This window comes from Haliotis rubra, unplaced genomic scaffold (assembly GCF_003918875.1).
Source record: "Haliotis rubra isolate DU_JTF1 unplaced genomic scaffold, ASM391887v1 Scf251, whole genome shotgun sequence".
In the NCBI taxonomy this organism is placed as follows: domain Eukaryota; kingdom Metazoa; phylum Mollusca; class Gastropoda; order Lepetellida; family Haliotidae; genus Haliotis; species Haliotis rubra.
The window spans coordinates 284039-300652 of NW_025766570.1; the positions used below are offsets into that span (position 1 = coordinate 284039).

Below are 16614 nucleotides of genomic sequence, written 5' to 3' on the forward strand. Positions count from 1 at the left end.
AATGGTATTTTCACTCAGTAGAATAACATGTTATTTCACTGAGTATAATATCACTTTTGCCCAGAACTCAAGGGCTAGACTGTAGTTGGGTTGCATAATAAAATGCAGTCTTACTCGATGTCTTGATCATTTATAAACAATGATAAAAATATAATAAATAGAATATTTTGTTAATGTTGTCAAATAACATGTATATTTCATCGAGTGGTCTGACAAAGTTGATATGTTCACGAGTGAAGGGTTTTAGATCTACAATACAGTGACTTCAGGATCAAGGGAGGTAACTCAGGGATTAGATAGGCATACCACCAGGAATAGCTATGACTTAGTGTTTTAAATTTCATTTGATTTGCTGTATGTGTCTGTGGAACCACAGGAATAAAGGCTACCATAATCCAGGGGGAATGTTTACTAACAATTACTAACAATATATGCAATTGTTCCTATTTTCCATCCCACCCTGCTACATGTGTTATTCAAGGGCCGACTTGTGACTTTTGTTATGTAGGAATTGTTTTTAAATGAATTTGTTTCGTGTTTCCATGACAGCTAGTTTGATCATGACTCTGTTCATAGTTTTACATTTGTCAGGACCATATCTTGAAATAGTACTATACATTCTTTCATGAAACTGTGCTCAAACAAAAAACCAGGTAGTCAACTTCTGCCTTTTGCTGTAGGGGATATTAAATTTATATTTTGTTTTTTAACTTTGATATTGGCGTGTACTTAACATCGAAGTTTAAAATTACGAATCTCAATTTCATGATATTGTTATAATAGCCCAATGACAACTCTTGTATAAGGACAGACAGATAAGGCAGAAATGTTCTCATCAAGTTTGACTAAGTAACTGTCAGATGATTGTTCTTTCAAATGGGGGGGGGGGGATTTGTCATCTTCTGATGGCTCTTGATTGTTGTAATTAAAATATTTGCATCATTTTTTTCATCCATTTGCTGTAGCACGAAGTCATGGTGTAACCCATTGAAACCCCAGTGCTCACGCAGTGCCAGTTCCATGGATACTGTATTATTATTCTTGATGTGTCACTGGTAGCCCATTACAGTCATCTGGTGTGCCAGAATTTGCTGTGCAGTGTTTGATCCTGTAGTTTTCACAGCACCTTACACTAATGTAAAAACAATAAACTTCTGAGAACTGCATCATTTTGTGTTTTCTTCCCATGCCAAGGGCTTTGACTCTAATGACTTGGAAAAAAAAAATTCACACTCTCACTTGTTTTTCACCTCATCTTCAGATGCTTGATGCTCTATTTATTGCTCTTTTTGACAACTTCCTTGACAAGGTAACAGACATTTACTGGATCTATTCTGGTGTCAGTCAACCCTTACAAAGAAATCAAGATATATGAACAGGTATGTTGTCTGTCACCCTCTTTACTCCTAGTCCACAACAAGTTTTTTAAATCATCAGCTCCCCAGACTGAAAGTCAGATGAGCTTATGTCATGGGGCTCTTGTGCAGCATCTGTCAGCGTCTGTAATTATGGGTTAAAAGTACATGCTATTCAAACCAGTTTTAGGAAAATATCACGTGTTTTAGGAAAAACATAAAGGTGTCAGCAAGACATCCAACAGACGAAAGGTTTCTACAGCTGTAGCACGGTGTTCAAAAATCAGGCTAGTGAATACGAGTACACAATGGCATTTAGAAAGTGGTCAAATGTAACTTAAAACTATTGGGCAAAAGAAAGTTATCGCTTTTAAAGTAATTGTAATTGCTGGTTCAGGTTTGAACCCAAGCAGAAAACATTTGCCAAGTGCAACATGCTCCTGAAAACAACGCAGCCGTCCGAAAAACTTTGTACAGACCTGGATTTTCAAAACGTGAAAAACGTAATTTTGGCAAATTGATAAACTGCTACCAGCAAACTGCCCACACCCAAGACCGCCCAAGAGTACAAGATCAAGAGTCACGACACTGGCCCAAGACTGCTATATCTGGCAGATCCATCTCTGAAACAGATTTGTGATGGTGATGTCAACGGAGGTAACAGTTTTAGGGTATGCCATCAGCAGACAAACAGTCCTATGACGACTTGGAATACTAGCCTACGAGCCTTGACCCATCTACACTGTCAACACAGACTGCAATGGGCGGAAACTGCATATGTCGGTGGCAGCGACGTGACTGGAAGAGAGTAGTGCTCTCTACAGATTAAAGTCGGTCAAAAACGATGGCAGAGTTTGAGGTTTTTTTACATAGAGGAGAGTGACTGGCTCTAAACTGTGTTCAAGAACATTTTCCGTTTAATGGAAGAGCCATCATGACATTTGTGGCCCCGAGAACAACAAGACTGGTTTTCACTCGATGGAAATCTGAATAACCAGCAATACAAGGATGAAGTGCCAAGACCTATTGTGTTTCTCTTTATTTGACGACAGCAAGAGGAGTCATTTTGCAGCACGACAACACAAGGCCTCACACTGCCAGAACGAGAATACTTGCACAACGTTAACGTCAACATATTGCCTTCGCCAGCTCGTTCTCCAGACATGAACTCCATTAAACATATCTGGGATCATCTTGATCGTCAGTTGAGACAGCATGTATAGCCTCCATCAAACCAACAGGAACTTGAACAGACGTTTTTGGAACAGGACTCCTGCTGACGTCATCCACTGACTGATGATTTCAATGAGGAGACGTGTGTTGGCATGTATGGGTGACCAGGATGGTCACATTTGCTATTGATGACATGTCCCCTCACTCCATTTTCATTTTGCACTTTTTGAATGAACTTGTGTAATTTGTAATTTTTGACCCCTTGACTCTTAATGAATTGTGGCACGTGCAAGCCTAGCATTACAATGAATATTCTGTCAAATCATTGGAAAATGATTTCTGTTTGTAAAATATACTGAAAGCCATTAAAAATGCAATTGGTATTTGTTGTCCTGGAACTTACAGAAGTTGTATTGAAGATTTGTTTTTCCTGCCATACAGAGGATGTAGGGATAAAGGGCTGTTATTCTGGCCCATTTTGAGTTAGAGTCCCCAAGCATTCCTCTCACATGAACTTCAATGCTTAAAACTGAACCTTTGACATTTCTCATAAACACAACCTCTTTCATGAAACACCTGCACATGCATTACCTGCACCCAGGCCCTTTAAAAGCACAAGGAATTGTGAAACTCAATCACTTTGAGAAAATGCCACACTTGACTCAAGACGAAAGGAATTAGGCTATCGGTCAGCCAAGGTGCTTCAGATGTGATGATTGCCAGGCACTTTAATGTGCATCCATCTACTGCTGGTAGACTCAGAAACGTTTTCGGGGGCCACCGGAAGTGTTGCTGATCGTCCGCGACCTAGTGCACCACCTGTGACGACAGCTCGTCAGGACTGCAATATCCGAGTTTCACATTTGCGAAATTGGTTCCAAACAGCTGCTGGAGGACGTCATGTCAGCACCCAAACGGTGCGAAGACGCCTTGCTGCCTTCAACACCTGGTGTCGTCGCCCGTACCGTGGTCCAACCTTATTGCATTGCCACAGACTTGCCAGACAGCAATGGGCAGCTAATAGGGCCAATCTTGGCAACAGGCCATGGTGAGATGTCATTTTTTCCGTTGAATCCAGGTTTAACTTATCCTTTGCAGATGGACGTCAATGGATTTATTGACGTCGAGGAGAAAGACTTGAGCCAAACTGTGTCCTTGAACATGATCGTTTTGGAGGGGTGGTGTCATGATCTGGTGTGCTATCAATGCCAACTTCCGATCCCAGATGGTAGTGGTTAGTGGCAATCTGAATGCTCAACATTATGTGGACAATATCTTTTGTCCGGCTGTACTCAAAATGATGGATCAACATGTCGGTCGTAACCATTTTGTGTTTCAGCACATCCCAATGCAGCCAGGGTAACAAGGGACTTTTTGAATAATGAGAATGTTTGTGTGATGGACTGGCCTTCATTGTCCCCAGACATGAACCCAATCGAGCCTCTGTGGGAAGAACTTGGATGGAGAGTTCGAAATCAATTTGTGCCACCAAGGACAGTTGCTCAATTGACACAGGCCCTTCAACATCACTGGCAGACCATCCCACAGCTGTTCTGAGAAATGTGTGTCTTTCAATGCCCTGGAGACTGCGAGCATGTCTTACAGCGCACGATGGACACACATGATATTGACTGCAAGTGACCCCTCTTTTGTTTGATGTTGTTGTTGCGTCACTGATGATGTTGTTGATTGAACATTTTCAGATGAAATTATCCACAGATGTTCACTTAAAACATATCTGCCAGTTACATTTATATATGTTGACATTTGTGTGAGTCAAGAAAGTATGAATGTCAAATTGCTTTTTTAATAGCTGATAAAATGAGTTAAATCTTGATTGAATTTGGTGTACCTGCATTGTCACACCATAACAAAATAAGATTCAAAAGTAATTTTTGTGTGTGTTTATGACAGAAACTACAGCTTTGAGATAAAAGTTGTGTGATTGACACATCAATCCTAGACTGTAACAAAATATAGTTGCCTCAGCAGAGGTAGCCATGAGTGACTCTTAAGTCAAGGTTTTACATAGTGGAGGACAAGACAAAATGTCAGACCTCAACACCAAGCCCCTTGCACATCAGATGATGTAGACATATTGATAGATCAACTAAATGCCACACTGTCAGGACTATTGGACAAACATGTGCGCTTGCCACCCCCCAAGACCAAATTCAAAAAGGTGAAATATGAGCCTCCATGGTACACTGAAGACATTCAGAAGGCCAGGATGTCAAGGCGTTCATCTGAGAGGGGCAGGAGAAAGTCCAGTGTGGACATACATCAGCAAATCTTCAACAAGGAAAGGTGTCATGTCAACTATCTTGTTTTCCAAGCCAAGTCCCAGTATTACAATGACCTCACACATACGCAGACAAACCACCCCAGAGCTTTGTATGCTACTATGTCATCCTTAATGGGTAAATCCACTGAAGTTGTTCTTCCAACCACTGAAGATGGGGACACAGCTCAAGCTGACACCTTTGTGAATTTCATTTTGGACACGATAAAGAACAGATGATTGCTAGGCATTTAGAAATTGGAACGTAACATAACAACGTATGGTATGGATTTACAACTTCTTTATCATTTACAACATGACATTTCTGGGCTACTTCTTGCCCCTTCATTCACCTGATGAAGGGGCAAGAAGTAGCCCAGAAACGTCATGTTGTAAATGATAAATAAAGAAGTTGAAAATCCATGCCATACGTTGTTTAGATCACGAACATCTCCCCTGTGGATAAGGAATTGGAATCTCAGCCAGAAATACAAGTTTCAAATCTTGAACCCTATACAGAAGAAGTACTGAGACTTATCCACAGGGTGGAAGCGCTGTCCATGCAAAACGTGGAGTTGCTCCAAAAGCAACTCTATTTCCTCGCTGGACAGTGAAAAAAGAACATGTGGCGTAAGAGTAATGGTAGGTTTTCCCTCGCATTTTCATTCTTTTGCAAGTATATCAGGTTTTGCCATTTGGCAGAGGGGTCTAGAAATTTACAGATCTTTCTGTAGTAGCTTGACACCCTCTCTATTTATTGCAATTGTGCGTTAAGCAAGGGCACCCTCCTGAGTGTCGAAACAAGATTGCAGAAAATGATCGTTTCAACATGAAATATGACAACCTCATCAGCAGACACGCCTTTTTTTCTTAGAAATAGTTATTTTAGGTCTTCATTCACAGTTTAGGCTTCAATGTGTCAGTATTTGTTCAGTTATCGTTGAAAAATCAAACTGTACATTTTATATGGAGTTGTGTTGAAACTGTCCATTGCGTTGAATGTTTACGTCGAAGTAACTGTCCATGAAGTTGCATGGATCTTAGAGCATGAACTGTTGAAATTCCACAGTTGTTGATACCCTTTTCCACAGACTTGGCAATGGAAACAGTAGTTGTGATGGATCCCCCAAATGCTATGTTCACACTATAACAATTCGCGCCACGATTGAAATCGTGGTCTTAATTGTGGACAAATCCTGGCAATCGATCAAATCTTATCAGATCTTGAGGTCAGTCGTGGCAATCGTGTTGATGATAGAAAAATTTTGGACGGTTCAAAATATTTCTACGATCAACACAATTTTATTATCAATCGTGATCATCGCATCAGATAGTATTGCATCATAACAAAGCACAACATATTGCATCTCATCGTGCTTATAAATTGTAGTGGTTGAAATCAATCGTGGACAAGGCAAACACCACGCTCTGTTGAGATGTTTTGCGATCTGCCATGATCTGTGACGCTCTGTCTGATCCCGCAGTGACTCACGAGTAGATACAAGTAAATGCGAGTAGATACGAGTATTTTTAACGGACGCTCACGATCTGTTCTTGTGCCCATATATGTACTGGAAATCAGAATAACTGCACCTTTAGGAGTTCCCTCTGATCCTTCGCATTTGCTCTGGCTGATGTGGCTGCGAGGTGCATGAGGTTCATCCACATCTAGCCAGTCCACTTGGTCCTCCATGCCCCTGGTATGACATGGTGATTTTCATCCTCATGGCCCACCTATTGTGCTGCAATGCCTGGATGCCTCAGCCTCAATAGGTTGTGCAGAGCCACTGTCGCCTCCACTATATCCTTCACAGTATTGGGCTTCTGCCCTAGAGTCATGAGGAGACACGTGAATCTATTGACCAGGATCCCAACGATTCTCCTCCCAACAATGTCCCTTCCTGGACATCCTTCTGCTGTATGGCTTCATGAGGTAGTTCCTGAGTGCGAAAGATGAAGAAGGGCATGTCTTGGTGGTCATCAGGGCTTGCAGTCAGAGGGCAGGGTGGGGGGACTCTTATAGGGCTTCCTTTTCCATGCCGTTGACCAGCCCCGAGTCTTAGCATCTGACATGCGAAGCTCAATGCACACAAAGTTGTAATCTGCATCCATCAGAGCTACGAGTGGTATCGAAAAGACGCCCTTGTAATTGACTGCATGCTTAAGGTGGCTTCTTGATAGTAATGTGTTTGCCATCCAGGGCCCCAATGGCGTGGGATATATCCGTCTCTGTTCAAACTGGTTAGCTGCGGCTGTCTAGGCTTCAGGGGTCACAGGTAGGCTAAACACAGTTGCCTGTCACACTTCTGGAACCATCTCTGAGATGGACACTCCACACCTGAAGGCATACGCAAGGGACCCATAGTTGTCTCCAGCCTCAAGGTGCCTAAAGTGTGACTGCCAGTTTCAGTCCAGGTGAAAGGGGTTGCCTGAAACTGGTGTCTTCCCTATCGATTGCTGGGGCCACCATCTGCACGACTTCATCGAAGACCTGTGGTGTTAACCTTCTGTAGTTTTGGAACGCTACTGGATCCTCCAGCCTCAAATGGGTGTCTAGGAGGCTGGATAACTGTCCAAACTGTTATCCCCTCTCCTCTATGAGCCATGGCCACACCCTGGAGTGCCTGACTGCAGCTCTCCTGGCCCTTTGTGGTTGGAGTTGTAGCTGGTCTGGATGCTGCTCATCTGTCTGGATTTCTGCTTTAATAACGGCCATTCTCTTGTCCATATCACTGGTGCCAGCGGTTGGAACAAACGAAGTCATTATTGTATTTGATTTCACACATTCAACATTGGTTAGATGTCCCTTGGTTTTCAGATGCTTAGTGATGTGCTTTACCCGAATGCGCAATGCTAATATCTGAATGATAGTATGAACAATGTACATACTTTGGAATAACCTTGGGCCCGTTTCACAAAGCTCTCGTAGCGCTACAACTATCGTAAGTCATTGTTACAGTATATAAGTACAAATGCTACGAGATAAGTTACAAGATTTTAGGCTTACGAGAGCTTTGTGACATGGGGCCCAGGACTTGGTTATTCCTGGGGTAGATATATATTTGTTCTGATCGTACGTGTTTTGTACATTAAATCCCTGCCGAACAAACTGCAATATGGGTGTACAATCGTACTTGATCATACAAAATCGTAATAAATACACCAGGTAGGCAGGTCTACAACAAAACATTCTTCTTCACAACAAATATCTCTAGAATAACGTTTGATGACATGACGGTTAAAACTAGAAACTGTCGACTCCTGGACAGTAAAATCACAACGCAATGGACAGTTTTTTTGCTAAATGTGAGCAACTCCATATGAAATGTACAGTTTGATTTTTCGACGATAACTGAAAAAATACTAACGCATTTAAGCCTATACTGTCAATGAACACCTAAAATAACTATATATATGAATTGACAACAAAAAAAGGCATGTCTGCTGATGAGGTCATTTTCTGCGATCTTGTTTCGACACTCAGGAGGGTGCCCTCGCTTGACGCACAATTGCAATAAATAGAGAGGGTGTCAAGCTACTACAGAAAGATCTGTAACTTTCTAGATCCTTCTGCCAAATGGCAAAACCTGATATACTTGCAAAATAATGAAAATGCGAGGGAAAACCTACCTTTACTCTTGCACCACATGTTCTTTTTTCACTGTCCAGCAAGGAAATGGAGTTGCTTTTGGAGCAACTCCACATTTCGCATGGACAGCGCTTCCCCCCTGTGTTATCAAGACCTCCAAACCCACTTCCTGTCCATTGGATCCTGTACCAACTTAGTTATTTTGAAGGTGATTAAATGTGTCCTTTCCATAGTGACCAAAATAATCCATCTCAGTCTTGAGAGTGCAACAATACCCAGGGCATGGAAACTAGCTGTCATCAAACCTCTCATAAACCTCAAGAACTATAGACCTGTATCAAATCTACTGTTTCTATCCAAGATCCTTGATAATACAGTCAAAGTGAGATTTCTTACTGGTCTTGAGAGACACAATCTCAATGACAAGTATCAGTCAGTGTTCAGGACGGCACTGAGATGACCTTAAACTGTGTTGTTGATCAGCTGCGTAGTAGGGTGGATGATGACCAAATTGCTATTCTGACACTATTGGACTCCTCATTGGAAACTCCAATTCTTCCACCCAGAAGTTGTTTTGTGGTGCTCCACACGGTTCACTCTTAGGACCAGTCTTATTCAGCTTGTTTACCACTCCATTTGGAGGTGTCATATCTCAACATGACACTGCATATCACCTCTATGCAGATGACACACAACTTCAAGATGGTTTCATGACAGATGGAACAGTCCAGCACAATGCCATTACAAAAGTGGAGACCTGCATTGAAGATGTCAAATCATTGATGTGTGAGAACTGTCTTAAGTTAAATGATAAGACCGATGCAATGGACCTCCAAGACAACTTCAGAAAGTGACTGTAGATCATTTACAAGCTGGCAACTCCACCATTTCATTTTCCCCAGCTGTGAAGAAATTGGGTTTTGACCTTAATTCTTCTGTCAACATGGACAGACTGGTCAGTGAAATCATCAAGAAATGTTACTTTCACATCAGATCTATCAGAAGTATCCATCACATGATCATACAGTCTGTAGCAGCATCACTTGTCAGGTCATTCATCTTGTCACGACTCGACTACTGCAACAGCATCCTCATTTGAACGTCAGCAGATAACATCCAGTGCTTGCAGAAGATTCAAAATTCTGCTGTCAGAATTGTAGTTCAAGCAAAGAGGGACTCCCACACATCACCAATACTCAGATAGCTCCACTGGTTACCTGTCAAACAGTGGATTGAGTTTAAAGTGCTAGTATTGACCCACCAGTGTGTGTATGGCAAAGCTCCACAGTACCTGCAAGACCTTGTCTCTGTGTATACCCCTGCAAGGTTGTTGCGGTCCAGCACCCAGCTTCAACTTCAAGTGCCCTCATATAAGCTGAAAACTTTTGGCAACAGATCATTTCACTTTGAAACAGCAATCTTTGGAACTCTCTCCCCACAGAACTCAAACCCAACCTTTTCCCTGACACCTGTTAGCACTTTGAGCATGCAATGCATGGAGTTTAAGTGCAAAACAAGCAGGCTATATCTTTATTATTATCAGTCCTGGGAGTTGTCAACAATCTTTGTTGTGTGTATTCTTCATGCAAATCAAAAAGTGGTTCAAAACAATCTTCTTCATTAAAAGACGGGACTGCGTATTTTTCGTAAACTGCAGGGCAGACCAAGAGAAATAGGGAGCAGAGGTTACAGTTACAGAGTTATCCATTTTTGATTGACTTGAAATCTTGAAGATTAAATCCCTTGCCCTTCAAATACAGTCATCGATCAACCAGTGGTGAAGAATGGCGACATTGTCAGAAAGGGTTACATGCTAGTCTCAATAGTCTCCAGAACAACTATCCAATTCTAGAGGAGAGCAGCTTATGAAGCAGCAAGGATAGATCATCCTCAAGCTTCTAATCCTCACTGAGCCTGAACATCTATGTAAGCTTTGTATGGCAACTGCTCTGTCACATTTATTATGGAAGGCTTTTTCTGACACTGTCTTTGCTAATAACTATCTCAGATATTGCTGGCATTCATCAATTTGGTCTAACAGTTGTAGCCAAACAACTGACAGCTCCAACAAGAAGAAAGTAACTAACCCAACATCATGTAGACATGTAGACATTAATGCTCCAAAACAGACTAAAAATCCATGCCCCCTGTTTTACGAAAACCATAAAATTTACTTCCTTTTTTTTTCTCAAAAAGGAAGGGTGGTACCCAGTACATCTGATAAAAAGAAGATTCACGTTCTCAATGGGGATACCTAAATGTATCATGAATTCAAATTTCAAGCAATGAGTACGAGTCAGGATAAGTATCTCTTGGAAAGAAGAGAGAAACATGATTCAGGACAAGTATAAAATAATATTCGTACCCATATACATTACAAGCATTGAAATGTTTGACCTTGTTTTGGGCATTCAAAATGCCAGAATGAGGATAGTGACCTTTGACATGTATGGTTCCTGGTTTGGTGAAAGCTTTGTTCAAAATCATTGGGAACAGTATATTTATTCTTTCTTATTTAGAAACGTGGAAGTTTAGTTACTTGTTTATTAGTTGTTGATACTTTAGCAAATATTTGAATGTCAGTACCTACAGCATCATTTTCATTACATGGACAGGTGAGCTACAGAGTTGTGACACCATATAGTGTTAGAAAAAATAACTCCTTGTTAATTTGAATATAGTTGCATCGGGTTGGTGTAAGAAATTTGAAGATGTGCCATTTTGTGAATGTTGTGATACTATTTGTTAACAGGAAAACGTCACTCAATACAGTAAGAAGAAGATAAGCCAGGTGGAGCCTCATATTTTTGCAATAGCAGAGGCAGCCATCCAAAACCTTCAAGAAACAGACATCAACCAGTCGTGTATTATCAGTGGGGAAAGTGGTGCTGGCAAGGTGAGTGTTTTGTTGTTATCCTTTTGTTTTGAAATGTACCTTTCCAATAGCAAGAGGCATGAGATTTTCTTTGCTTAGTGCAAAATTCAAATTCTAAACTAAAAATCTACTGAAAAAAAATAACTCAACAAACTACAAATCTACCAAGTCTAAAGATATTGACAGGGTGATAACCGAATTACAAACAGGTAACACAAAATTACATTCCCGTCTATATCAGGCCTCCCACACAAACGGTGAACAAATCCTCAAAACTGAACTCATATACACCAAAACAGAACAAAAATCACCAAAATAGGAAAATAAACTTCCAAAACTGCAACAATATCCTCTAAAACTGAAACAAACGCATCTGCAATGGAAAACTAACCCTTATCATGGAAACTAAACTCGCGTATCAGCTGCAAAAGCGCTCGCAAACGGTCGCCAAGCATACAAAATGGCAGTCATAGCATCCCAAAACAGCAGTCATAGCATCCCAAAATAGCATAAAAATCGTCAAAGATGGCGGCACATGGAGACGAACAGGCTTTGATAAATATTGTTTTTCATCTTTGTGAGTCTAATCTTGAAAATTTGATATCGGGGTGTAGCGCATCAACCCCCTATTGTAGTAACCTTCAAACGTATGTTCATACTTGTCAGTGTCAGGCTCACGATTCTGCACAATGCGGTCCCTAGTTCGACCGAAGAGGGTTTGTACTTTGTTGTCAACATGTCATGCTACTGTTTCTCTTCAGTTTTGTAAATAAAGTATTCATAGCGTCACGTTCAACGTAAATATATTTTGGTCATTTAAAACATTGATCAATCTCTGTGAATTGCATATCTAAGTGGTCATTTTGTCTTTCACCATAAAGTGAATGAGTGCAAACTCAATCCACTTTTTAGGGCAGGGATTTCTGTTTCAAGTCCACAGGAGGCGACTTCTTGAAACTTACAAGAACAAAGACGGACGGATGTTTGTACCTCACTTTAAGCTTTGTTTTCTTAAATGATGTAAAATGTTTGGGATTGCATGGAATAGTTTGAAATACATGGTAATAATACAACTGAAAAATGATACAATCTTCCTGATGTACAATTCACAGTTGAAATTATAAGCAAGTTCATGTTTCCTTCTCTGATAAGAACGCAATGTTGCCTGCTTTTTTAACTTCTTTTTACACAGCATTCACTCAAACGTTGGAATTTTCGGAAGGTATCACACAAATATCTGAAAGAAATATATTAATTTAATGACTTCATAAAAGTAAGATGAAACTAGAGGATCTTCGTCTGAGAACATGACCATACATATGGTGTGAAGGAGTGGCATACAAACATACAAACTAGGAAGAATATGTCTGAGGACACAGATGACGAGAGGACTGACACGTCTGTCTCAGGAATCTGTGAATACAAGTTTGAGACATTACAAAAAGGCAATTTGGAAAGACAAGGTGAAAATGACCACTTAGAGGTGCAATTCACGGAGAATGAACAAAGGTTTTGCCAACTTTTTAAATCACTCAAATATATTAACGTTGAATGTGACGCTTTGTGAATACTTATTTACAAAACTGAAGAGAAACAGTAGCACGACATGTTGACAACAAAGTACAAACCCTCTTTGGTCCAACTAGGGACCACATTGTGCAGAATCGTGAGCCTGACACTGAGAAGTATGAACATACGTTTGAAGCTTACTACAATAGGGGGTTGATGCGCTACATCCCGATATCAAAATGATAATTTATATTTTTGTTTGTGCAAACATAAGACGTCTTAATACCAATCTTCAATCTAGTACTTGTTTCTGGTAACCCCTTTTGGCCCATGATACATTTACCACTTTTATTATCCCCTGCCGCGCATTTAGCACGAAGCGGGGGATATAGTATTGGGCTCCGTCCGTCCGTCCTTCCGTACGAATTGGAATATCTTAAAAACCGTTGACTAGATTCTTTTCATATTTGGTATCTAGATTCATCACAGTATAAGAAAGGTCCAAGTCAGGTTTGGTGATCTTGATCTTCATTTCAAGGTCACAATTGGACTTTAACGTTTTACTCTTGTCAGCTAGATATCTCAAGAACCGCTCACTAGATTTTCTTCATATTCAACACCAAGCTTTATCTAGGGACGGCGCAGGGCCCAGACGACTTTGGTGAACTTCACGTAAATTCAAGGTCATGGCGGCACTTTGAAGATTTCAGCATGTTAACCTGCATTTTAAGCTATCGCAAAATCCATTCACTGGATTTTCTTCATAGACTTTGAAGATTTCTTTACTACCATTTTTGCATATTTCATACACTATGACATTCATGTCAAGGTCAAAGTCAGTCTTGAAAATATTTGTGTGTTTGAACAACTAAAGAGAAGATATCCAGAGAGGTTGACTGGCCATGTTTTTGTTGACATTTAACTTCATCTTAAACTTTCCTTACTATTTAAGTTTGATTTGATAATTTGCGGAGGGGGATTATGTCACCTTAGTGACAATGCTTGTTGCCTTGCTTGTCTGGCATTGTCATCTCCCCTGCTGGTACATTCTATTAAGCGCAACATTCCAATAAGTACATCCGGTCATGCGCACTCCTTGTTTACATCCCACAATTCCCTAACTTCTTTTTTCTCCAAACGTCTGTCGTAAGAACAGCTTTCTCAAAACGATATTCCAAACCCACCCTCCCACCCATTATATTGGTTCGGTGCTCTCTTATTACCCATATTTAACCTAAGATTTTGGGTCTGCAGACCCGCATAAGCCAGAATATCCAGGCAATATCCTTACATATCCTCTCATGTTTCCTATTGTTATCCCCCGCAACGCGTTTTGCAGGGGGTATTAAAATGGACTCCGTCTGTACGTGCACATTTGTCTTTTCCGGAGCAGAACTCTAAAACCGTTCACTATTTCTTCACCAAACTTGGCACATAGATTGGTCCGGTGGTGTACTGGTGCCTTTTGGTAGTTTTGGAATTCTGAATAAAATATTTTTGGCATAGTTTGACATAGACTGAAATTGGTGATAGTGCTCCTATCTGGAGCAGAACTTTAAAAACCTTTCAATACTCTCCTTCCACTTTTCTATATACACACCTAAATATTTGACATAATCATAACTCGTAGACATAATCATGAAGAGTATTTCCCATTGAGGGGGATATTGATGACTTTGTCTTCTTGTTACATTTTCATGTTTTTGTATATTTTATCCATGCCGTAATCTTCATAGTCAACTTAGTTTGTTGTACTTAGGGTCTTCCCACCCTTGGGACTTCCAAAGTCTGCAGACTCCATGGTATCCTAATTACATAACATAAGTACTTATATCTATTTTCCCTTTATGTATGTAATTCTTGTTCATTCACTATTAGCATTTCCCACCCTGAATCCACGGACTTCATGGGATCCTAGTAACCTAGCTTAATTACATTTTTATTCCCCGCAACATGTTTTGCAGGGGGTATTAAAATGGACTCCGTCCGTCCGTGCGTGCGTCCGTCCGTCCGTCCTTCCGTGCACATTTGTCTTTTCCGGAGCAGAACTCTAAAACCGTTCACTATTTCTTCACCAAACTTGGCACATAGATAGATCTGGGGGTGTACTGGTGCCTTTTGGTAGTTTTGGAATTCTGAATAAAATATTTTTGGCATTTCCATGGCAACAAGTTGGACTTAGCCTGAAATTGGTGGTAGTGCACTTTTTCGGAGCAGAACTCTAAAACCGTTTAATGTTTCTTCACCAAACTTGGCACATACATAGATCTGGTAGTGTACTGGTGCCTTTTGGTAGTTTTGGATTTCTGAATAAAATATTTTTGGCATTTCCATGGCAACAAGTTTGACATAGACTGAAAATGGTGATATAACTTTTTGGAGCAGAACTTTAAAAACCTTTCAATACTCTCCTTCCACTTTTCTATTTACACACCTAAATATTTGACATAATCATAACTCGAAGACATAATCATGAAGAGTATTTTGCCATTGAGGGGGATATTGATGACTTTATCTTGTCATCCATTATTTAGCATTGCCATTATGCGAAATTTCTCTTCGTGGAGATTATATGTGTCATTCATTTTATTTCATTATTTGTGTAGCAGCTTTATGGCTTCATCTTGAATGAAGATGACAACATGGCTACGGGTGTGATTCTCTTTATTCGACGACTGGGTATTATTTCATTATTTATTATCACACCCTGAAATACACAATAATCATAATAATAAAAATATAATCAGAGCATGATAATTCATTTGGCTTGCAAACAAAAGAATGGATAACACATACATCATATGCGTCATTAAATGAAGACGGTAGATATAGAATCATTACATGGTGTTATAATACTGGCCTTGCGACACAGTGAAGCATCTGACTACACGGTGCTGACAAGTAAGATACCACCTGAATCAGTTATCCAGATCTTACTGCGTGTAAAACGTCATCAATAGATAGTTCTATATTTTTACATGATGATAATATGCAAACATACCAGAAGTATTGCCTCTAGGTGTAGGTCACATTATGAACGACTACATGGAGAAGGCTACAGTGACTTGACTCCAACAGTACCTACAAATATGGAAATAGTTCAAAACTAACTTCCCTGCACAATGTCCTTACACATGTAGATATTATCATCAAATCAGAATTACTGTTCTGGCAAAGCACACAGTAAAATACCAAACATCCTAATACCATTATAATTACACATACATACACAACACATACATGATGAAAGCTTCATTAACTTATAAATAAAAATACTCATTCAAATACCTGCCTCTCAAGGAGATTTTTCCTTTTACTAAATCTCTCACAAATGTACACATTACCTTATTTAGCATACTTAATATAATGTTTATATAATTTATATATAATTTATTTATGAAATTATATACACATATATGTTTATGTATTTAATTAAACAAACATACCTTGGCAGTAGTGAATTAATTGAAAATACAGTAGAATACCTTTATAATGAACTCCAAGGGACCACGAAAATTAGTTCGTTATATCCGTAGTTCACTATTCACTTTTTCATATGATAATATAAGGTTTATTCGGGACTTTTAAAACAGTTCGTTATAAAAGTATTCTACTGTATTAAACTTGCTGCAGTCTGTTGGTGACTTGTCTGTCCAGTGACTGAGGTGCAAGTGAGGGCTATAGTCCGTTTAGTTCAAAATTGGACCGATGAATTGCAATCTAACTCGAAAACTATCAGAATCAAAACATCAGACCAACTCTGTGATTTTTTGTAGAATTTCTGTCCGAAAAATAAATAAGTTGTTTAACAAACACATTAACAAAGTATCAT

At 39.8% G+C, this 16614-nt stretch overlaps 1 protein-coding gene across 1 annotated transcript in view; it reads left to right on the top strand.

The window, feature by feature from the left end:
• Positions 1–16614, top strand: part of LOC124279515 (unconventional myosin-VIIa-like) — a 754149-nt gene that overhangs the window by 61381 nt on the left and 676154 nt on the right. The window contains exons 3-4 of the mRNA XM_046715341.1: positions 1317–1379; positions 11151–11294. Coding sequence (XP_046571297.1) covers positions 1317–1379; positions 11151–11294 — 207 coding nt within the window. The remainder of the gene's footprint in view (positions 1–1316; positions 1380–11150; positions 11295–16614) is intronic.